This window comes from Artemia franciscana, chromosome 8, assembly GCF_032884065.1.
Source record: "Artemia franciscana chromosome 8, ASM3288406v1, whole genome shotgun sequence".
In the NCBI taxonomy this organism is placed as follows: Eukaryota; Metazoa; Arthropoda; class Branchiopoda; order Anostraca; family Artemiidae; genus Artemia; species Artemia franciscana.
Window position 1 is genome coordinate 15,600,508 of NC_088870.1, and position 25,726 is coordinate 15,626,233.

The 25,726-nt window shown below is 34.8% G+C and overlaps 1 protein-coding gene across 1 annotated transcript; it reads left to right on the forward strand.

Annotated features, from left to right (window-relative positions):
• On the forward strand, positions 1 to 24,725 carry LOC136030052 (cyclic AMP-dependent transcription factor ATF-1-like). The gene is made up of 7 exons (XM_065708677.1): positions 1 to 149; positions 2,616 to 2,747; positions 6,200 to 6,338; positions 14,017 to 14,154; positions 20,384 to 20,530; positions 22,397 to 22,535; positions 24,244 to 24,725. The coding sequence occupies exons 1-7, from the start codon at positions 69 to 71 to the stop codon at positions 24,479 to 24,481; spliced, it is 1,014 nt and encodes a 337-aa protein (XP_065564749.1). The 5' UTR covers positions 1 to 68; the 3' UTR covers positions 24,482 to 24,725.
• Positions 24,726 to 25,726: the final 1,001 nt, after the last annotated feature.

The window sequence follows — 25,726 nt, forward strand, 5'->3', positions numbered from 1 at the left end:
CACGCCAGGACCAGTCAAATGTAACTTAACATTCAAAAATTCTATGATAATAGTTGTTCTAATTCGTGATGAAAATGATTAGTATTGATGAACGTATTGATGTGAAATCTATGCCCGTTGATCTTTGTGATTATCGGAAAAGAAAAAGGGTAAGTCAGCTGTTTTTTTTAAGGCCAATTGCTTCTTTTTTCAAATTGTTAAAACTTATTCAGCCGTCTATAGCTAGAGTTTTGTGGTCTTCGCATTTTTGCTACTTTTATTGGTGTTGTCATCATCATACTTGAAGGAGTAAATTTAAACAAAATGATATACGGTATAGGAGGACATGGGCGCATGCTAAGGGTGGTGGTGGTAAGGGCCAGTAGAATATGATAATTTTCGTATATTTCTCAGATCTATTGTCTAAGCCAAAGGACATGTAGGAGCACGTAGTCAACATTTTTTTAGGAAGGTTCGATGATTTTTACCCCCATATGCCGGTAGGGGCCTAGTCCAGCAATTAGCCAAAAATAATAGGCCTATATGGCTAAACTGTCTATTTAGTAAATTTTGTCACCCCCATCCGCCGGTAGGGGTCTAGTCCAGCTATTAGCAAAAATAATATATGGCTAAACTGTCTATTTAGTAAATTTTGTCAGTCTTTCCTTAGTTAAAGTACCGTATATACATCGAATTGAATATTGAAGGAATCCTTGTAAATTATATATATATATTTATATATATATATATATATATATATATATATATATATATATATATATATATAATATTAGATTAAATATCTTAATTAAGTATTTAATATATGGAGCTGGTTAGGCGAGGTATCAAATATAATGTGTTCTGTGCGGCCTGTTCTTCATAATTCCGTGTTGTACTTTCCATGATTTTATTACTAAAGTATTAAATTTTCATCATGTTTTAGTATATTTCATTATGGATTAGACTGGCTTCACTTCTTGGGAGTGGTCGGTATAATACATATGTACTGAATGTTTAAGGTATCCACGATGCATGTTAAAGATTATCGCTTCTTTTTCGGCTTGCAGATTTATTTGAAGAACTAGAAGGATATACAGTAATCCCAACACAAACGTTACCCCACCCCCCTGATTTGCAAACATATAGCCCAAATTATAATTCCAATGTATTCTGTCACCCGCCACTTGTTTTTCACATAGTTGAAGCCCCCCCCCCCCTTCTTGACAAATTTTATTAGTTTACTCGCCTGACCATGTACTATCGCACTATAATTATATGTTTACTTTCTCTGGAATTAGTGGAGTTATTCGCTGAGTTTGGAACTTTTGATTTCAAATTTAAGTTCGTTCATTAAATCTTTATCATCATGTATATCACCCGAAATTGTTGATTGGCTATCTCAGACCTCGCATTCTGCGACATTGTGGCCTTATTTGGGCCAAAATTTATTTTTGGCGTCAGACTAAGACGTTTTAATTTTTCTTGTTTAAATAAAAGACTAGATATTTGAATTTCCGTTCAACTGAGCCGGTTGGGTACGATCATCTCAGGAGAAACAAAAAAGAAAAAATTGAAAAAGGAAGACTACAGTACTACCCATACTGAAATTGGTATTTTCATTGAAGTTCAAATTGGGAGACAGTAAACCTTCAGTCATTGGTCCTCGACAATAACGAGCTCCGTAGCGTACTTTTTGTTTCAATTCAATGTCATTTTAAAGCTTTTGGGCTCCTTTTCAGAATTTTCAAAAATTTCTCCTTGTAGCTTAAACATTCAGCTATTGAATCTGTGCAAGAATCAATATTCAAAATAATGCAACGTTAGAGATGTTGGTCACTAGCAGTGGTGGTTCTGGCTTCTCTTCTGTCCGGGGCAAAATCTTGATTATTGCCCTCCTTCTATCTCTCACAAAATTCTCTGGCCAAATTTTAACAAAATTTTTATTCACCAACTAAATTATTTTCAATTTATTAATTAAGTAACAATTTATATTTTGATTATTTTTTATTTCATCATTTAAATTAGCCAATGCTTAATTATTATTATTTTTATACATAATAGATTTTTATTTTTAACTTATTTTTATTTATTAACTAATAATTATTTTCATTTATTAACTGTGTCCACTGCTTTATTAATAAAATTCCTTAATCATTATAACCGTTAGATTATCTGTTTGAAATTTTTCGCCCCTAAAATTTCTGTGCCAGGGAGAAATGGCACCTCTGTCCCTCCCCTGAAACCGCCTCTGATCACTAGATAGTTTCTTCAACATCTGTCTTTAATTTCGGCCGCTATTGATTTGGGCATTGGTTTACTCTATATTAGGTTGCAGCTCCTACTGCAATCATGGTTGGAACTGCTGCTACAAGTATGATGATGACAGTTATGTAGTGAACTAAGCCATTAATTTCTCAGGTACTTAAATATATCGAATGATCTTAGTTTTGTTTTTATTAACTGCCTTTTATTGGTCACTTAGCATTTTTAAATAAATCGATTTTATTATGTGTTACTAATGAGAAAAAAAATAGATAAAGCGATAGATGAGAAAAATTTTCTATAGGAATTTACAGCTTTAGTTGGAACACCGTCGAAAAAGGCTATAGGTATGACCCTCGACATTTTTTTTTTAGAGCCAAAGTGTGATTCAAGCTGCCAATCAACAGTCAGTTATTCAAAGCCCGAATCAACTTGGAAAGGGCAATCTTATTCTCGTCGGGAAATCTAATTCCGTTATTCAGACTGCCGGAGGTCACACCTTGCAAGTATGTATTGTTTATTATATTAAATTGTTATTGTTAATTTAATTAAATGGCCCCTCAGCTTCAGCAACACGCTGCAGGATTTGGAACTTGATTCCAGTGATGAGACTATACGACAGCGTTTCCATTCTGATCCAAATGAAAAGAATTGAGGTAGCTTTGCATCAAGTGAGGTAACCTGACTGGTCCATAAAAGTGATATTCATGTTTTCTGTAGTTAATTGGGTCTTTTGTACAATTATTAGTTAAAGTGACTTTAATAATACACTGATCTGTTTCCCCACGCTTCTGAGTCACAGATTATTGATGCTTACGTAGATTTCTCGCTTCGATATTCGAATCAGATCAGATGATTTGGCTTCCTAATGGTTCACGGTGAGTGGGCGGAGCGTTACCCGATCCAACCCTAGCGTGGGTGGAGCGTTATACAATCCAAGGACCTTACGCGGACGGGCTAGTTTTGTTAGATAGCTAATGTAATGGAGGAACGTGTCGGCCTATGTATTTTGGTAAAATCGCTGCATTTATCAACTGTGAACGAGATTTTGACTGGGTCTTGATTTCAGTGGTGGTCATGTAAGCAGGCATTTTCACCTTCTATAGTTCGGCTTGTCACCGTTGTAATTTTGTCCTTCTTAGTTACTGAATTTAAATAATGAGTCACTAAAACCATAGCGCTTTGCGGCACGATTTTGCCGAATTGTTTTATTTTCCGAATCACCAAAAACACTAAGGGCAGCTTCCCCTCCCTCTTGTTTGACACCCCTGGCTCCATGGCTTAGATCGGGATTGCCTAGAGTTGATAGTTCAAGTTATAATGGCTGGATCAGAAATGTGCGGTATTATATGGTATTCTATCACATCTCTTCTGACCTGACTCGTCATAAGGATCAGCTAAAAGGGTACATTAGTAAGGAAGCATATGTATTAGGCATTGAAGGGCAATCTCGTAAGAATAAAGACATAATCGCATTGCATCTTTTACTGTCATCTATGCTGCTTGTCTGCATCCTCTCCACCCACTTTCACAAAACTTGCACACCAGGTGGCGGGTACGAAGCTTAGTGGAAGTGTGCCATGCATGGCAAAAATTATTCAAAGTTTGGTGGAATTGTGCCAAGTGTGGTGGAACGGTGTGGCAGACCTGGCTTTCTAAGTTTTTAACCAGATGACGAGAAGTGGTTGTCGCCTTGGCCCCCTCGAAATTAAAATACCAACACCAATTTTATTCTGGATTAAGCGTAGTAACAGCGAAAAATCACTCAACTTTAAAAAAAATAACTAAGTAACACAATGGGCAACAACAAAATAAAAATCAAAGGGCAACAAATAACCAATAAAAAGTGATAGAGCACTCCTGGAATAAGTAGTGAATTACTGTGGATGTAAGCTTTTCATAGCAAGGTTTCGCAATTTAGATTGTCTGGCATCCATGGTGGAAGTGTAACGTTAAAATAAACGAAGAATACGGATCAGAGACCACAGATCGTTGCTATTTTATGGCGGGTTTTATTTGCAGTGTGGCTCGAGCATTATATATGAAATATGTGGATTTAAATATGTTCCAGACTTTGGAAATTACAAAAAAAAACTTGCTCTTCAAAGCTCATGTTCGTATGCTCAGTGGTACTTTTTTTTTAAGCCCTTAAGGTTTTAATGACAGGTTACCCTTAATTTGTTCGGACACGAATCCAGCAGGCCTCTTGCTTCAGGTGTTCAAGAGAAGTAGGTATGATATACATGATTTGAAAGTGAGTAGCTGGAGTCAGTGCTTCAACAGTGAAGGGCTGTAATCTACTCGCTCACATTCTTGTAGGTTCTGCATTGTACAGCTGATTCTGCTTATACTACCGAATCAACTAAATCATCAAGACCCAAGTTACCAAACGTCGACTGGGACGTCTAGGCCTGATTATTTACAGACTGAACCAAATTATCAAATCAGAAGGGGCCAAACGTCGGGTGGGGGGAGGGCGGAAGTCTGAGCCTGTTTGTTTATAGACTCAACTAAATTATCAAAGCCAAAGGTGACGTTGGGTAATGAATAGATTGTTATTTCACTTACTTTGGTAGTATTAAAAGTTCGGAAGAATTGGAAGATGAACCTGAGAACCAAGAGTAGTATATTGGAAGCTAGAGTGACGATAGTGTTCCAATATGGTTCTGAAGCATGGACGCCACAAAAAATGGAGGGTGATTTGCTAGACGTTTACCAGAGAAGTTGCCAATGGATTTTTTTTACCCTACTGACTGACCGCATTTCAAGCAGTAGGCTTTGCGAAAAGTGTGGTTCAGTCCCGCTTTCCTGGGCTATAATAAGAGAAATGTTAAGATGGCTTTTGTACGTCCTGCGGATGAAGGATGACAAATTGCCGAGGATTGTCCGTTTCAGCCAACCATCAAAGGCTTAACGGAAAGCAGATCGTCCTCGCTTTGGGTGGGAGGATGTTATTAGGAAAGATTTAAGGTAAATGTGAACTTCCTAGGAGGGTGTAAAGAGGGGGCTATGAATAGGTTGGGATGGAGGAGGAGCGTGCGTAGTTGTGTTGGCCTCAGGTGGCTTGGTGTTGCGGTGAGTTGTTAGTAGTAGTAGTAGCAGTAAAGCGGTGAAACTGGCAAGACGGTGATTCGAAAAATTCGATTCTTCGATATCGTATTTTCTTTTAATTAAACAGAATCGTGTTGTCCAGGTTCTTTTTCAGCCGGTTTTACCTGAATGGGTGTATCTCTTATGCTCAATTTTTTGTTTTAATTTTTTTTTGTATAAAATCATATTTATTTACTCCCTCCCCCGAAATACAGCCAAAATATCAAGCTTATTTACCTCTAAATATTTAAAACCAATTTTTTCTCTGAGTATCCACGCAGTAAAGTAATATCGTCTGCACATCCTCTTAATGTGATTTTTCTGTTACAACCATAGGCACAAACGCTAGAGGGGGAGGGGCCTTGGCGTGAAAGCAAGCACAAAATGGAGCTCGGCCATCGTTTAAAAATTTGACTATATTCCAAAGGATCCTATAAAAATCCATTATAGAAAAGTTAAAATACAACCGACGAGCGCCAGTCCCCTAAAAATAGCAGAAAGATTTCCCACGGTAAAAAAATTAATATTTTTTTAAGTGTATTTCTAAGTTTATTGGTAATTATTTAGCTTATTATTAATTATTTTTATGTTAAATTATGAAAATAAATATAATTATTTTTTATATTTAATTATTTTATATAATCATTTAATATTATTATATTAAAGATTAAAATTCAACCGACGAGCGCCAGTCCCCTAAAAATAGCAGAAAGAGTTTCCATGGCAATAATTTATATTTTTAAAGTGCCTTTCCAAGTTTATTGGTAATTATTTGGTTTATTTTTCTTCTATATTTAGGGAAAATTTTGTTTAGCCCTATTTCTACACAAAAAAGTACCGCTGTTCATTCTTTTTTTCTAAATGTTAGGTTGTTGGTGACTCAGAGAACGATTTTTATGAGGACGACGCAACAAAGAAAAGAAGAGAAATTTTAGCAAGGCGTCCATCTTACAGAAAAATCTTAAATGATTTAGCTGGGGACGGTAAGGAATACTCTATTTCGTGGGGTAAGACATCAAATATCGTTTCTCAGTAGTTTATTTCTGTGTTTATGTGTAGGGAAGGGAGGTAAGTTAAAAACGCAAAAAATCAGTTTAATTATCCGAAAAATAAAGACGTGATGTCCACGACTAATCGAATTAAAATTGAATAGTTGTGGGCATCAAGCCCTTAATCACTTGAATTTAAATCGATTAGTTGTGGGCATCAAGCCATGGCTAATTGTAAAAAAAATTAAAAAAATAAAAACAAGACAGATAGTCTGATTGAGTGAGAGCCAAATCTAACATTAATCCCCCTATTAGGATTGTATAAAAATGATGTTAGTACATTTGTTAATAGATAAGTCTGTTTATTATCCATCCATTTGTCATTCCTAGGGCAGAAGAACTGCGGTACATCGTAAGAAGAATATTAGAGATCTTAGCAAACCCGTACAGTAGGCCTTGGTGTATATACCTCCATGTCCTTGGAATCGTCCCGAAATGTTTGTCATATTCTTTCGTTCTACTGATCTTATTCCGCTACTCAATAGGGAAGTAGAGAGTTGTAAAAATGCTGTGACTCAAAACTTTTTTTCTTTTACTAGCTTATAGGTTTGCACAAAAGAACCAATCGTGTCTTGCGGTCTTTTTGCTGGCTAATGATAATGCCAGGCTTGACCATCAGACTATTTGATGAATATAAGCGTGATTTAAAATGGGCGGGATTGAAAATTCGTCAAAGAAATAGGCCAGTGGGACTAAAACACACTTTAACTCGGAAGTATAAGTAAGTACACTCTTTATCTCTTTGGTTGTTCTATGTTTAAATATATTTTCTCGGGTTGTTCCTTATTCGCAATATTTGGCCAGTTTAACCGTAAAAAATGTTTCTGACAAGCCTGCTGACTGGTATTTTTTCCCAGTTATGTTGAAATAGCTTAAAGGGATGGGGAAGCATTTATTTGGTCTCTGTTCTTTGACGCGGCTAACTGGGTTAGTATGTTGTTAGGAAAGTGGTGTGGATGGTTCCCTATGTCATTGATATACGTGGGGAAAGGGTGACACCCAGGGTAATACCCTGGGAAACCCCAAATTTCACCAGATGATCTTTGGATGATGGATGATCTTTGGATTATTATGATTCGCAAAGATACTTTCAAGCCCACCATCCCGTGGCCACTGATTCGTATGATTTAAGCTTTAGAAGACCTTTATGGTGAACTCTATTGAAGACCTTTGGAATATCAAAAGTCAGTAACGGTCGTATAGCGGTATGTGCGGTCATATATCTGAACCAGAAGCTCGATCTACTTCTGACGCCGAGCTACAAGGTAATCTAGGGTATACCGTCTCTGTAAAAATCCATGACCTCGATCACTTTATAGCCTGTTTTATTCAAGATATTTGTAAAGTGTACGAATAAGAGTTGTGGGACTAAAAAAGCCTGTAATATTTTCTTTGCTATCTGGTTAGATGACAGAGATAAGGGGCAGTTGTTCACGTTCGAAGAATCTAGAGCGAAAGCAGAGTCCGGCTAGCCTAGCCCATCAATGTTTGGGGGATCGATGTCCGGGATGTTTTAGGTGAAAGACCATTTGACCACATGGCTTTATCGCATACGGGTGATCTCGGGGATGGAAACACCTTTTCGGTCATTGATGGTACACTTGTGCTGGGACAATTTGGGTATCTTTTTGTCCTCCTTATCAAAGTTTGAAAACTTAGGGAAATGCCTTACCAAGAGCCTTAGTCTTTAGGTCTTGCAACAACACCATCAAACTTGGAAGGAGGGAATAGTATAGCCTTTCCCACTAGCAGTGCCTTTTTAACCTCAGCATTAAGTTTATACACATGTTTGTCATCTTTATTAAAATCGGAAAGTTTAGGAATTGCCTTACCTATGAAACAAAGAAAAAAAAGGATCTAATAAATGAAAAATAAAGTCAAATAAGTGAGAAAAACGAGGATTTTGTCAGTCAGTGGCAAAATATTGAGACGAAAAAGAGGCAAATATTTCAACAAGGATCTCCGCCATGTCGTCTAATCTAATCTAATTTTTAGAAGTGAACTCTACAAGAAGAAAAAAGGAATTGCCTTACCTAGAGTGTCAGTCTTAGTCTGAGGATCTTAAAACAACCATTCCCCAAATTTGGAAGGAGGAAATAGCGGAGTCTTTCGTCTATACCTGCGCCTTCTTTACCTCTGTATAAAATGTACATTATATTGCTATTAAAATATACCTGTGTATATTTTAGGATGTCAGTCTTTCCACGGTTTGAGATTTGTCCGCTGAAAACCATTTTCAAGCATAGAACCAAAATAATTAGAATCCTGTTTGTGTAATTGAAAGTAATATTTCGCGAAAGCATTCATCAATGATGAAAAGGTGCATAATTATTGCTTGAATCAGAAAACCATGAAATCGGTTTTATGGTTGTAAGCCAACTGCAAATGAGCCATGATCGGTGAAGCTGGACATTTACACCCATCTCATCGAGTTCTACTCAATAAAAAACTGGAATTTTCACAATTTAAACCCCAAACCAGGTGGGGGTGTAACATTATAGTTTTTTTTATTTTTTTTTATGAAAATACCAATAAAGGTAATTTTCAAGCAAATGACCAAAGAATGTATTTTTTAAATCTAGTGGTGCCGGGAAGGGTAAAAAATTTGGGGAGGGGACAAATGATTTTATTCTATCAAGAAGTGTATTAAAGGGAACCGGATGAGCTTGAAGGAACTGGTAAAACTGGTTCAATAGACCGTGGAGGTCTATAAGATTGGCCTATAAGATATCTGGCCTATAAGATTGCTGAGAGAAAATTATCGCGAAGATCAAATTCACAAGTAGATTATTCGAAGTTTGACCTCATTTTCATCGTCCTTATCAACGTATCTCTATAAAAGGGCAATAGAAATTGGTTGTCTCAGTTATTGTTTTACAATATTTTCAAAATATTGCTCATTTCTTAGAGTTACTGATTTAGAAAATGAAGAAAATAGAGAAAATCATTGTTGTTTTAAAGCCATGAAGGTTATAATTTGATTTGCGCTAAAAACCAATAGTAAAAAAGGCTTTCCGCTAACGGCTGGGATTCGAGTTTCAAGTCGACCTAATCCGCGCCAGCTCACCTATGTCAGTCTGACAATTTTTTGCTTGTCTGCTTGACAATATAGGCGCCCATAAGCTAAATTTTAGGGATTGGGTTATGAAAAATACTTTTTATCTTTGAATATCTGTTTATACATTATTCACACTATTTCCCCTTTTAAAATGTAAAATGTAAATGACCGGGGAGGGGGGATGGCGCCTCCCTGTCCCCTTTATGGATGTTCATGCTCGACAGTTTCCTGCGAAAGTAAAGAAAGTAAGGCCAACCTTTGTAGCCAACTCCCGAATATTGCCCGCATTTCTGCGTTCAACATTTTGTTGCAAATATTCCCCCGCGTTCAACAGAGCTTGTTGCAATATTGTTTTTTGAACAATAAGTTTATTGATTTAATAAGTTTATTGAACAGTCATAGTTATTTGCTCTATCAAACGTGGTTTGATCATCAAAATATTGTTTTTTTGCAAAAGAAATTGCTTATCCTTAGAGCCTTTGACGACAAGCAAAAACATCGTCAGCTTAAATTCATTTTTAAACCGAGAATTCCTATCTGTAAAAGAGCACATTACACCTTATTGAGCTCTGAAGCACAATAGACAAATCATTAATTACATACGTTTTACTAAGTGCTTTTGAAGACCTTTTTATTATTGTAATAGCCTATTGAACACCAAAATTCGCAAAAACACCAAAAAATAAACGCAGGGTTCATGTAATGTATAAGATAAGATTTCATTGCGTAAAATGTAACCATGACAAGCCTACAAGACTGATTTTGCATATCAAATCAAGATGAAACATTTAAAAACCAGGCCGCCATCAGATAAGGTAATGACAACAGATAAAAAGGAAAAACCGTATGAAATGTAGATAGAGAAGAAAAACAAAATAATAAAAGACGTCACAAAGTAAGCAAAAAAAGTTGAATAAAGACAAAGTAAACGAGAAATGTTGAAAAACAATATGAAAACCAGGCGAATAGTTTTTAATTGTTTTCCATTATATTATAAGAACAAGTTATAAAACATTTTATAAAAACAGATAAAGGGATAACGGGGGTAAATGTGTTTTTATAACCCGATGTACTGCAACAGAGTATAGGCTGAGGAACACAACGGGATGGACGGATTCTGAGGGGAAGTGTCTTTTCGGCATAGTATTTTTGGCGCAGGAGTTCAGTAACCTACTTTGCTGTCAAACCAATACATTAAATACGTATGATTATAATATAATAAATACAATATATTATAATATATAATAAATACGTTATAATATATACAATATGTTATAAATCAATTAGTCCATATTATTGAGCTGCAAAATTTATTTTTTCATATTCTTTCGTATTGAAATCTTCAAAAGAATCCTATTCTTGTGAAAAGCTTATAAATTTTAATTTTTTTAAAAATTTAATTAAATTTAATTTAATTAAAAATTTAAATTTTAGCTTTGCTCCACTGTAAAATTTTGAAAAACTCCTTTCGTTTTACTCAGGATTTCAAAATTCCATGCATGATTAAAATAACTAAAATGATTCAAGCTGAATTTTTCTCCTTTTTGTGCTACTTCAATTTACAAGTGGTGTAGTTCCCCATGTCTTCAGAAAGCCTATATTGTTTGAGCCTATATCATCTGCCTATATTCTGCCTATGTATTATGTATGAGTCTATATTCTACAGTATGTTAAAACACCAGAGTCTAAAATTTTACTTTGTTTTATTCCAAAATAACACATAATAGAGAAATATTAAATATTTACGCTGTATAAGCTTTATCATCATCATTTGGAATAAAATTTATACCATTTTTTTTAATCCAAATGCAATGGAAACATAATAAAGGCAAACTTTAAATTACCTTTTATTATATTTAATCCCATTTCTCTTCTAAGGCCTGTATCTGACTTTACCTATTTGTATATGTGTTCCAATTATCTGAATACGTACTAGCTAAATTATGAGTAGAATGTTAATCTTCGTGTACGTGCTTAGAGACAAATAAGTGAACCGTTCATAAGTTGATTTGATTAAGTTCATATAATAAGGGAAGGCAAAAATAATAAAAAATAATCATGGCTGGTTTTCTTTTTAATGCGCCAATTATCTGTTAGAGAAACCCCTGATTTCTCAAATGCCCGAAAAAGTAAATTTTTATCAGTAGTGAATCAAGCTTTATAAAATGACTTAATGCTCAATGACTAAATGACTAAAATATGAAACGATTACATAAAAAATTACTAATGAAAAATAACACATTGTTCAAACAAAAAGTAGGTTCTCTCCTTTTTGTTGGTACAAAAAGTTAAAAAGGTTTAACTATACAGGTTAAAATTAAAATCTACATCAACTATTATCCTCAATTCTTGCTTGGCATGGCAACTGACAATGAGCTGCCTTGATCTGTCTTTTGACTCCAGAGATTTTTGGTGCTTTGGGCTATTTTACTGAAATGCATTGCTTTGCATTTCTGGGCATTTTTCCAATTATTTAACTAGGCAGCAGGCAATAATAACAGAAAACTGTATATTAAACCCTTAGGGCCTTATCTTGAACCATTAGGGGGGAGGGTGCATTTAAAAAAAGAAACATACTTGGAAAAAGCACACAACAAGGCATCTGATTGTCCTATTTCTTGATAAAAATATGATTAAAAATTATTTAAAATGTGGATTACAATGGGGAAAATGTTATCCTTTTTTTATTCATTATTACAGAAAAGTAAGAGTCAAACAAGTGCTTTGATGTGACATTTTAAGAGTCAAACAAGTGCTTTGACGTGACATTTTAAGAGTCAAACAAGTGCTTTGACGTGATGTATAATTTATACGAGCGCTTTGACGTGACATTTTTTGACCTAAACATTTCAAAGTGGACTTGATCAATTTGATTTCTTAAAGCCTTGTATAATGAGAAGAATAATAAAAGTTGGAAAACCTTCCTCTTTCCAAGCCACCCATGGTGGGTCTGACATACCCCACCTGACCGCAACGATTATATTATTAGTGTATGGGTTTTTAATCTTAACTTGGAGATAATTTGATAAAAGGTGTTTATTGTTAATTTTTTTTAACATTTTGTGTGCATTGCTATTTTTTGTTACATTTTTGTAGCATTATTTTTGTTACAATTACATTATTAATGTATAGATTTCTAATCTCGACTCGGAGATAGTTTGATAAAAGGTGTTTATTGTTGATTTTTCGCAACATTTTTTTGTGTATTGTGATTTTTTTTTACATTTTTGTAACATTATTTCTGTTACGATTATATTATTAGCGTATGGGTTTCTAATCTTAACTTGGACATAGTTTGATAAAAGGTGTTTCTTGTTAACTTTTCGTAACATTTTGTGTGTATTGTTAATTTTTGTTGCATTTAGTATGTTTTGGGTTGTGATATAAGCCCATAACTAAAAATGTATTAAAATGATAAATAAAGGAGCGTAATTATTACTTAAAGTAGTTTGCGCAAGTTCTACTCGAAAGATTGTCGTTTAAATCTTGGAATAATTTCTTAGACCGTACTCTCTTTTTATTTATAGAATTTAACAGATGAAAATATAGTGAAAACGAGTATAATATTTTCAATAAAGCTCTGGAGAAAACAAAAATCCCAACAAACTTCAAGTCATAAAAAGATCGCAATATTTCGACTTCACATGCTTTATCAACGGAAAGAAACAACAACAACAAAATTGAATTAAGTTAAATAAAACAAAACATCCAAAGAAAAGGAAAAATAAAAACAATAAAAAAACTCGCATCTTGATAACTTCCAAAATCACCATGCAAATAGCATGAATACACCAACAATATGATGATATTGGAAGTTATTAAGACGTTTTTTTTCCTTTTTAATTTTTCTTTCTTTTTTTTCTTTTTTACTCCTTTTCTTTTTATACTTTTTTCTTAATTTAGCTCAATTCATTTTTGTTTTTTATTTTGCTTTGATAATGACTTCCGGGCTTGAAATTGAAAAATTCCGATTCATTCATTCTTTGTCTACTGCATGGTTTACAAAATTATACCTGTTTTCATTATATCTTCATTTGCTAAATTCTTTAAAACTTTCTTGACGATTTTGGATGGTTCATATATTAGATCAATTAAATTACATTCTTCCACTCGAAAAGTCCTCATTCTTATTGAGTAATGCATCAACTATGTAGAAATTGGACTACCCGAGGCTCAGTTTATAGAATTATGGTAATAAGAATTGCATGGATCCCACCACAGCATAAATATTACACAGTATGGAAAATTCCTATGTTCTCCGTTAAAGATTTTTGGAATAGATTAGTCTCACATGTTTCTCATGACTCCGCCTTCACGCATGCGCAATGACAAATTTTTAGCACATTGCATAGGGAATGCCAAGTAGCAACTGAAGCTATTGCGTGACGCAAAGGGAAACGTTCCTTTCCGCGCGCTGTGATGTGTCCCGTTTCCGAACCTAATTTTCCATACTGTGTTAATATTTATGCTATAGATCCAAGTGTTGATGGTAATTCGTCCTAGATAATATATGACAGACTTAAAACTGATGTATGCATATGACCATGTGAATTTAATGTCTGCTTTTCTTGTTTGAAGAAAAGGAATCACTGCAAAATGATGAAGAAGAAGACAACAGCGCTGTAATCAATCTGGCTTCCATTGCTCCCTCCAGCCGGAGTGGAATGACTACGATCAGTGGATCTCAATATGCTACTTCTTCTGGCCTTTTGAAAGGTACGTTTTTTAACGTTTATTTTGCAAGTCTCCGATGAAAAAAAACTCGAATATCCAGTTAAAAGAAGGGTCACAGATGAATCAAATCTAGTTTAAACAAAAATATTTTTTAAAATAGAAAATATTGTGCCCAAAACGAAAGGATGTTGCCATACTTTTATCTAAGCCACATTTGAAAAAGTATGATTATTTGCGGCTGTTTCGCCACACATTTTAGCTATTTAGAGAAATTAGCTATTTAGCTAAATAGCCACGTGTGGCTATTTAGCCAACCACCCCCCCCCCCCCTTTAGATTTTTGCACCCTTCACCGGGTTTAAAAAAAATACATTTTTTTTTGTATTATCATTAGAATTATACATTTTTTTTGTATTTTCAATGGACAAAATGGAAAAAGAAAATGTTCCCCCACTGGGTTTTGAAAAAAAATTTGTCCATTTAACATTTTCGTGAATTAGAGCTACTGCTGGAATGTTTCTACATCTCTAGCTGCAGGTATACTTGATTTTATATAAATTAACTTAATTTTGTACAAATTAATTCAATTTATATAACTTACGAATAAGCTTGATCTAATGCTTAATATTAATCAAGAAAAGGCCCAAATTGTCTGTGTTTAGAAAACAAGCAACAGTGAGAATCCATTACATAGAAGCCGGCCACATGCCAAGTGCTGGGCAAATAATCTCAATCGTTCGAATTAGCTTGACCATAGACCAAGATGAAGTCGTAATATTGAGCTATTCATACTGATTTTATGAAATTTAAATCCACAAAAAAATCTATTCTCGCGAAAAGCTTAAAAACTGTAATTTTGTTCAGTAGAAGTATATAAAAAAAAAACATGGGCATCCTCTTCATGACGGTATGTGCTCTGAGTTGTAAAGCTTTTTTCTGATCATGGTTGCAGCAATAGCTGCAAAGTAAAGTAAACAGCGAACCACGGCCCATAGTAACCGAAGGTGTGAAAACACGTAATAGAAAAAATTGTCTTGTAAGAAAAATTTTTCGTTTAAATATGATTCAGGAATAGTAATTACTATATAAATATATCTTCATAGTAAAATTTTATTGCAAAAAATCAAGGATCTTGCTAAAAGACCTTGAAACCTTAGAGAAAATGGCGGTGGATCGAAATAAAAAGTACGTGATTGGAATTACCATGGTTAAAACCCTTGTCGCAGGTTTTAAGCTCTCATGTTGAGAAACAAATGAAAATCGCTTTTATATATTGGTAGTATTGATCAGTCCTTTTTTAGCAGGGCTACCAGGTTACCACAAAGTCGTAGAGAAATGTTTGGTGTCTGGTTTATAAGCCCATATCTACATGGTTTTTATGAATTTGTTGTGTGATCAAAACTAATCAAAATTGAAATGGCTGCAACTTTGTTTTACTTAATTTTAATTACAAAATCAGCAGAAAATGTCAAAATGTCACCGAAAGGGAAAATTGATAGATAAACTGTCACATTTGCGCCCATATTTGGATAGTATAATATAATATAATATAATAATAGGAATTATCAGTAGCAAATACACTGTGATCATTCAGTGAATATGCATATATATACACATACGTCTATTTAAAGCCAGTTGTTATGTACAAAAACAAACATGCATGAAAAACAACCAAACAAATCAGTAAATCTGTATGTGTACACTAACTATTAAGGCCATATCCAGGAGGGTAGGGGATTTGAACCAAGCAAAGTTTGGATGCGTTTTTAAAAAGTTCTTTTTGAACCCTCTCCCCCCCCAAAAAAAAAACCTTGATATGACCCTGCAACCTAATCATTTTTGATTATTAAATACAAACCAAGTTTTCTCATGAAATTAAAGAGAAGAATTAAAAAACGTATACGTGCTGAAATGTACCTGAAAACAAGCCGTCTTTCATTCTATTGGCACCATACCGGATTACGCCCCCCCTCCGTTCCAACCTGAACAGCTCCTACTTTGTTCACTCTCAAAGAAACACCTAGCGATTTGTTAGCCTATGTTTGTCATCTCGTCCAAGCCTAAACCGAGATGATCAAATGTTTTCTTGCCTATTACAGGCCACAAGTAGATTTTTTCTAGAAATTGGGTCTTGGTTAAGGCAACACCTGTCCAATCCACCTAAGTCTCCAATGACACTCATACTAATTGGGATCCAACCACTTTTCCCTTATAAACATTTTTTCTTGGTGGCGCAACAATGGAGCTTAGGACATCCAGTAAAAGGATCCAACCTTGGAAATATGGCATGCATAGGAGAATACTTCATCGATTCAAGAGGTTTTAAATAACACAATTTTTAAGCCTACAACTTAAAATTCTGAGTAACTTGCTTATATTGAATGATTCATTTCGGGATTTTAGTTTGGATTAGGGTAAACTTATCAGAATTAAGAGCCATGTTGTCGTTAATAGGCTGTGGAAAGTCCTCAGACCAATGATATTCATCGCCCTGTTTTATTTCCATGTAATCTATAAGTTGAGAATCATAGTAAATTAGTTGAGAAAGTCAGTTTTGAATTCCTTATATTTTTGACTTGATCTTGCAGTATGCACCGCATAGGTTGTTAATTTTTATTTAGATTAGAAAATTTTAATTTCTAATCAAGTGAGCCCCCCCCCCAAAAAAAAAACTTCTATTACCGCCCTTACAATACACAGTGGCTGAAAAATTAGAAATAATGCATGAAAAACACTTTATTCTTTGCTAAGCCAATACTAGTGTATTGACTCTGATACATACACCATAAAACCAAACTATCAGCCCGACTAGGAACGACTAGAAGAGGCTAAGATTACCAATACATCATTAAAAATAACGAGTTCAATTGTACATTGATAAGTGGGTGTGGTAGACAAGTTCACTAAGGATATTTCAAGTATTTGTACAGCTAACATACAGTCACGAAGTACCTATTTTTAATATAATTTTTACGTTTGTTTGGAGGTATAATTATAGATAAAAGAATGTAGAGACGTAGATGTAAAAAAGGATAAAGATGTAGATGTACATTCGCGAATTCAGGAAACCAGCCAAATTTTAATCTGTAGAACGAAAATATTTTTTAAATAACATAAAGGATCACATTCACATGCTAACCTATAAGTTGAGAATCATAGTAAATTAGTTGAGAAAGTCAGTTTTGAATTCCTTATATCTCTGACTTGATCATGCTATATGCACCGCATAGGTTTCCTTGGGCCCTATGCTCCATTTTCTTGGATTTCTGGACCCGAATATGTCCGTCATAGACGGTTTTTCAACAAACATTTCTGGCTTAACAATGCAGGCTTCTTGAAATACTTCAAGTTAATATTACCAAAAAGTTACTTTTACTTATGCTTAATGGTACAAAATAGTACCTTTGGCACCATTTTCACAAAAGCAGTAGCGGTTTTAGGCCTCATAATCTGGGGAGGCAAGCTATACCATAGGAGTGTAAAAATATCTAATAAAACTAATTAAAGTCACATGTCAGAAAAAATGGATTGGGTGGGGGCGCAGCTGCCGCCCCCCTCCCTGCCCAGGTTTAGAACCACAACTGCAAAATGATACATTTTGGTGCACGTGTACATTCTTCTAGTACTTTTCGTACAATGCTACTCTAAATGGTACAGAAGTACTGTCGAGGTAAACACTCAATGAAGTTTTATTATGAAGTCGTACTTGAGTTGTTCCTTTTGAAACCCAGAAGCACCATCACTGCATAAGAAAAAGTAAAACCGATCCTGTTCAGCACAAACGGAGTATTTCGAGTAATTGATAGAAAAAGTCTCAAAATAAAAATTAAAGCACCAGGTATATCAAAATAGCTCCAAGGATATCAAAATAACACCATATCAATAGCACCAGAGAACCAAGGATATCGAAATAGTGCCAAAGACAAACTTAGCACCAAGGATATCAATAGCACCATATCAGTTGCACCACGGCACCAAGAACATCAAAATAAAAGAATTTTTGCCTCCCGGACCATTCTTCGGAGACAATGAAAGAAGAGATAATAAGGAAAAAATAATAAAGGAAAGGAGAGGCAATAAGGATTGTAGGAAAAGGTGGGTGTGACTATGGACTCTTCCAATCATCTTATACATGAATTAAGGCAAGGCGGGGCCTGTTCTCCGTAATTTGTATATAAGCTTCTTAAAATACACACACCTTGTGACTCTTGTTGTATTATTCGTGGCGAGGCTCAACCTAAATTGAAATTCCGATGAAAAGTTTAAGGTAGATTGGTGAATTGGTAAAATTGCCAACATAAAATGCAGTAGTTGTAGAAATATAAGTCTGTCCCGTTTCAATAACCATTGGGGGTCTACGTGTGTACTAAAATTTTCAGCAGACCTGCAGAGTCGTGCTCTAAGAATTTTTTTTGACAATATTCCAAATAAAGTCTTTGCATCCATATTTATTCTTGAAAGGAGGAAGTTTGCATGGCAATACCATATTTTTGTCAGTGTTACCACATACAAACATGGAAATGAATAAGAAATACTAATTAGTTAAACTTCACAGCGCTTTTCATGTGTAAAAATCCAAACATTAATAATCTATTGGTTCCCAAAGACAATTTGCACCTTTAAAGAAAAGGTTGTTTGGGTGTCTTGTGTTTTTGCTTATTTTTGCTAGTTTTCACTCACGGTTCTTTTTTCCTATTTGTTGAAGACATTTATGGTTGTGTTTCCTCTTGAAAAACTCAAACAATAATATTTTATTTTGACGGTTCTTGGTACTTTCAGTTACCTGCTGACATGTGATATTTATTAAATAATTTGGGTAAAAATATTGAAGTCTGGAACAAAGATTATGGGTAACTTATATGAGTGGAGACTGGCGTTAGTGGCGAAAAAAAATATTAATGCCATCTAAATCTTGGCGACACTCGGAGATTTTCAAGCTTTGTAATTGTTTTCCTATCAGAAACTGAGATCAGGCACTACTACTACACGAATTTTAGCAACTATACAAATTAAACTAATTATTTTTATTTTCAATTGAGAAAAATGCTAGGTCACCTAGATGGCGCTGTGGTTTTTTTTTTACACTAGCGCCGGTTTTACTCTTATAAGTTACCCATACTCTTTGGTCTTGAATCTAACAAAAAGTAAAGCAAGGTTCCACGCAATTACTTAACAGTTATATTCTTGTGCACCCTAAAAAGCTTTCAGGCTTGCAGAAGTAATACTTTAGCATTATGAGTGGGGGATTGCTAAAAAGGCATTTGTTTTTACGACGATTTTATGGAAAGGTAAACGTTTATCTTACTTTTTTCAAAATGAAATAAGGTTTTGCATTTATAAGTAACTTTTTAGGTACTGGTACTAACGACTTGCCGCAATATTAATCCGCCTGAGATCAACATATGAAAAAGCCGTGTCAAGATCATGGCTATATGTACCTCAGGGGGTTGCCACTTCTTGGGGAGAAGCCTTTGCATTAGACAACCTTGCACCTTAGTTCTTAGAATTGTCAAATGCAGTACTCGGTAGCCCTTAATTACGGAATGAATGCAGTTCTTAGAATTACGAATGCAGCTCTGGCTCGTGTTAGTGGTAACCGGAACTGTAAAAAGACGGGATTTTCCAAAAGTAAATGCATGTAAAGGAATTTTATTTGCTCTGGGGGGGGGATTCCAAATATGTGAAATTCATCAATTTTAGGACAGCCTGTCAAAAGTTATTAACCTGGGAAAATTGCATATATTAGGAAAAAGAGGGGGGAAAAACTCAAATGGGACTTGATCTTGATGAAAATTATACCATAAAATTCAGCATATTAGAGAACAATGTTACGGAAATTTGAATCTTCTATCTTTATAAATGTGGAATTCTGAAGGATTGACTCTGTCGTGTGTTTTTCTTTTTTCCACTATAAGACTAATGGAAATGCAATAATTGATTTTAAATAAAGTGTGGTAGATACACCCAATGGCTGCTGTCCACCAAAAGGGTAGGCGAGGGTGGGTTAAATTTAATATTTTCCAGGGTTAAGGAGGGAGTGTTTATGTAGTTCTTTAAATTTTTTCAATGAGAATACCAAAAAAGGCTATTCTGCAATACAAATACCAAAAGGCCTTTTGTTTTGAATCTAAGAGAGAGGGGGGGGGGCAGTAACCCACTCCAGTTGGCGCTATTTTATACACCCTCTAGTCTTAGTCGAAACCATCGTATAATGCAGATGTTGTAATCGAATAGAAGTATCTATATTGTACTGAATCTTGTTTCAATTTTAGTCATTCCTGCAAGTGCTATCCATATTTCTGGTGCCCAAACAAACGGGCTGCAGGCAATTACGATGACATCTTCTTCTAATGATAATCATCCAACTTTAGTTCAGTACTCACAGGCGCAAGATGGCTCTCAACAATTCTTTGTTCCAGGTACGTGTCGCTTTTTCCTTTCTTTTATACCTTTTAATTAAAGTGCTTTGAAAAAAAAAAACACGAAAAACTCTTAGTGTGATCCCTCGAGGTTTGACCTTATCGGGGGTGCATCGATATTGGCAAAAGCAAAAAAAAAAGGTTTGAGATATGAATTTTTTTTTTTCACTGAAACCTAATTTTTATCAAGAGGAGGTGTAGGCAAAGTAATTAAGGTGGTCACAGCTAGGGTAGGTGGTGTCTGGGGCAAAGTTAATTACAGCGCCGCTCTCCTGACTCAAATATAAGCGAAAAAGCCAAACCAAAATGTAAAATTCGGTCAAGGTGGGCCACCCCCAGCCGTGCCCTCCCCCAGCCACTGTGCCAGAGACACCTGCTCTGGTTGCTGTCCCCCTCTTTGAGTGGCTCTGGGTTGATAACGCAAGTTGTGTGGAAAATAATGTTTTGTTGTGTTTTTTTTACTGATTTTCTTCGTTTAGTCATGCATTTTATTCTTTGTATTAGTACTGCTGGTTTCATTTAGAGATTTAATTTTTTGTTTTTAACATAAGTTTTTCATTGAATCTTTTTAAGAATTGATGTTAACATCAATTGATGTTAATTTTCAGCACTTGGGAAGTGTTATGTAAATCAATCGTATATGAGTATTGGAATTGGCCTGCTTAGGCCAAAAATATATTCAGTTGAAATATATTTTTTCCAGTAACGAATAGAAACCCAGTTTTTGCTTTAACAATCTTGCTGTGGAAGAGGAACTGTAGTTCAGGTTCACTTGTTGAAATAAATATATGATAATTCCTATTAATTATCATAATTAATTATCATATGATATTCCTATTAATTCCTATTCCTATATATAATTCCTTCTCTTTGTTACTAATAAGTTTTAGCATACTAGTAAATGAGAAAATACTGCGAATTTTTCTTACAAGTTTAGTCATTAAAATGTTAAGTAAAGCAAAATGCATACAATTATTTAATCACGGCCCCGTGCAGTTACTTCTTTGACGCCAGTCTAAGGGATGTGGCGGGCCAGATTTCTCTGTTGCGTCAGAACATTTATTGTAATCTATTATTTGTCTCCTAAGTTTTGTCTAAAATAATTAAGATATTAAGGTGAAGTCCCTCTTTTTATCGACAGGGGAAAGCCCTCAAACTAAGAAATACCCAAGGGTTTGTCTCGGCCGAAACTTTTTCTTCTTTTTTTTATGCATTATTGCATGACACGCTAAAATGCAAAAGTCCATAATTTTTTACCTTGAGAAGGGGCCTTATTGAGGGGGCCATAATGATATTTGATAGTTTCGGAAGAACCTTAAATGTGAAGCATACTTTTAATAGGGAAAACTAAAGCATTAATGTCTTTTTGGGATTTGGTCAAAATTTTCCTCTGGGGTTTCGAACATTTCCCCAATTACTCTGTTCCCTCCCTTAATTACTGGCTACCCCACCTCTGGCATTTCCTATTTATCCATTCCTTTGCTCTTGGTTGTGTGAACCTGTTGGCTGCAGATAGTGTAACTATCGGTGTAGGCCGATAATGGTTGAAAAGAAAAACAAAAAACACCCATGAGGAGATATACAGTTTTTTCACAAATGTTACCAATCTCTGCACCGGACTGGTGCATGAATGCCAAACATATAGTTTTAAACTAGAGTAAAGAGAAATGAGATGTTTAGCTACCTCACACACTTCACCAGTCAATATAGTCGAACCACTAACCTTGTTTTAGCCATATAACTTCGAAATCCTTTCTTATTTTGAGGATCGGGCTGCCGCAATGCTATCAAATATTAAAAAAAAACTTAAACCTCCAATCGGTATTTATTTTATCTTTTGAAAATTATTGTTTATTTATTTTATAGTTGGCGTGAGTGGAGACCTCCAAGCTTACACACTGCGACCAGTGAACTCGTCTACGAGTATGCCCCCTAGTCTGGTTGTTGCCTCTTCAGCGTCATCTGACGATCGAAAGAGACAAATAACGTCTAATGATGTTAAACGGTATTATTTTTGTTGCACCCTTTTTTCTCCTTATAGATTTTAAACGGCTATGTTTTTCTTCTTTTTGCAAAATGGTTTACTCAAAACCAGTGTTGCCACTGGTAAAAAAAATCACTGGATTTGGTGATGTTTTGGTTGATTTAGTGATTTTCTTCAATAATCTAATGATTGATGGGCTGATTTAGTGATATTTTTTTAGACAATATGAAAATCACTAGAGATAGTGATGAATCCCTAGATGCGGCAACCCTGGTCAGGCCCGAGTGGGTTGGTGCGCTGGATTCGGGATCCCTTGTCTGAGAGGACACGGGTTCGAATCCCAGTGTACCCAATTCTTCAGTTTGGGACGGGGGTCAGTGGCGTGACTCTGTAAGCTTAGCCAGAGTCGACCCAGCTCTAAATGGGTACCTGGAGAAATCTGGGGGAGGTAAACAGGAAGGGTGTGCGAAAGCACAGGATGGCTGGCCCCCCCCCCCATTGCACTTCCTGGCTGAAGGGCCAAGAAACGGAGATCAGCACCGCCGGTACGGACTGTAAAGTCTAATGCCGTATCCTTTACCTTGCCTTTACCTTAACAGATGTAGTAAACCTAAAATCGTTGTTTGACGGTATAGACAAAGTTCAAAGGTTTAACATGGTTATCAATATTTTAATTTCATTCTTTCATTAAGTAATAAGTAAAACTGAGTAAAATAAAAGCTAAAGCTCTTTTGATACTTTGGATTTATTTGCTTCTCATCTCTCTCAAGTTTGGTTTGTGTTTATCCACTGTCATGGGCACCAGAATCACCTAGTTTTTTCTTCTGTTTTTCTTTTTTTTTCTGATGTATAGCGTTTTTTATTTCTAGCTTGTTTTGTTGCTAGTGTCTTTTATTTTTTGTTTGTTTTAGCTGTTTATCCTTGTTTTTCTTAATTTTTCCAGTGATATAGGCTTTCGAACACGAAGTGGAAATATTCAGACAAAAAAATATATTTTTTTTCGCTTTCTTTATTAAAAGTTTTACATATTATTTAGATCTAATTTTAGGAGTTTAGGAGTAAACAGGAAACCTAACCTAAGCAATCTCATACTATTTAATTTTCAAATTATTTTAATGTACATTTATTTGACTAATATAGTTATAATGACTCAGTAGCATTCCAGCTGGATGAAACTGGACGGTAGAAATCTTGTTTTTCTTCCTGAATTCTATTGTGAATAGAAACCACCGATAAATAGAACAGCACCAAATGGATTAGCATGCCTTTTGTTTCACTAGGTTTAAAAGGTAATGAAAATCGTCTTTTTCGTCTAAGCTTCTTGCAAAGATGCTTTTATAAATAAGATATTATAAATATTATGAAATTCAAATATAAATGTAAATCAGATAAATCTGAAGATGTTACAATATATTAATTAACAATATGGCTTTAATTTGGCATATGTTGCTGGATTTTTTTTTACCTAATCTTTGAGTTAGGGGTATTTCTACTGCTAACAACGCACTGCAACACCAAGCCACCTGAAGCATACAGAACTCTGCACATTCCTCCACTCCCAGTCTATTCAAAGCCTCTCTCTTTATACCCTATCAAGAGTCCTAATTTAAATTGTCTCTAACGACTTCCTCCAGCCCCAATCGGGAATAAAATAATGCCCTTTTTTATTATGACGAAATTATATTCAGGTAATGATTGAAGAAGTGTTTCAGAATTTGCTTTCTTCTAGGAACCCTGGTAGCACAGACGGAGAGTGGTCAGACGTTGCTGAGCCATTGCTACAAAAGAGAGAGCTCCGTCTTTTAAAAAACAGAGAAGCTGCCAGAGAATGCCGCCGAAAGAAAAAAGAGTATATTAAGTGTTTAGAAAATCGTGTTGCTGTTCTAGAAAACCAAAACAAAACCTTAATTGAAGAACTGAAATCCCTAAAAGAGCTTTATTGTTCACAGAAAGAAGAAATGCATTGATCCTCGTTGTGCCTTTTTATTAATTTGATTTGGAATTTTCCATGATTCATTGTGTTATCAGAACTTTTTGTATTTCTTTTAAACTTGTTCAAACTTGTTATGGCATTAGTGTGAGCATAAACTTTGATTTGTTTTGTGTCACTTTTTGTGGCACTGGATTTTATTGTTGCATGGAGAAGCAATTTGCATCATAATTATAAGTAATATATATTTTGTACAACACAATAAATAAATAAGAAACATATTTTGTATCAGTTGTTTAGAAATAATAAGAATCACAGGCTAAGAGGATTCATTAACAAGTTTCATTTAATGTCTTGGGTTCTTTAATATTGCATAAATTTAAGTTGAACTTATTAATGAAGGTGGCAAAATCTTCTTCTTCAATTGCAAAAAAAAAGTTGCTGAATTTACAGTTGTAAACTTGCTTGGTATATCGTCTCCATATAAACGATGTAAGCATTTTTTCAAAGGCCACGCTGCCTTTATATGACGTACAAACCAAAGTTCAAATAGGGATATGTCCTTTTCTTAGACACGGAAAAACAGACAAAAAAATTTCTTGATACTTCGATGACATACATCAGTAATCAACATCAGCAGATAAATTAGACAGTGCAATTAAAATAAAATAATAGTTATACAGAAAAAAAAATACTTCCGGATCATAGATAGTTTACGATTTATAGGCTGAGATGGTTCATCAACAAGGTTCATTTAAGGTCCTGGGTTCTTTAGTATTGCCTAGATGTAAATTAAATTTATTGTGAAGGTGGCAAAATCTTCTCCTTTTAATTACAAGCGAAATGTGGCTGAATTAATAGTTATACACTTGCCTGGTCTATCATCCCCATTATTTACGACGCAGATTTTTTTTTCCAAAGACCAAACTGTCGGTGCAGAAGTTACGGATATTTCGACCGCATAATCGTCATCAGCAGGTAAACTAAAAAATTACAATCAAAATAAACCATATGTATGCAGAATATAATAAATACTTCCGGGTCACATGTAGTTTCCGGTTCATTGGCTGAGAGACATTAACATGATTCGTTCAAAGTCTTGAGTTCTTTGATATTGACTAAATGTAAGTAGAATTCTTAATGAATTTGGCACGATCTTCTTCTTCTTCCAATTGTAAACAAAATATTGTTGAATTTACCGTTATACACTTTCTTGGTCTATCATCCGCATATATCCGATGTAGGTATTTTTTCTCCGATACAAAAAGTTCTGGATATTTCA

Bases quoted from the DNA above. Each gene is read 5' to 3' on its own strand.
- LOC136030052 (XM_065708677.1), top strand. From the start codon at position 69: ATGAAAATGATTAGTATTGATGAACGTATTGATGTGAAATCTATGCCC. The intron at 2,748-6,199 runs GTATGTATTGTT...TCTAAATGTTAG, and splicing joins CCGGAGGTCACACCTTGCAA to GTTGTTGGTGACTCAGAGAA. The intron at 22,536-24,243 runs GTATTATTTTTG...GCTTTCTTCTAG, and splicing joins ACGTCTAATGATGTTAAACG to GAACCCTGGTAGCACAGACG.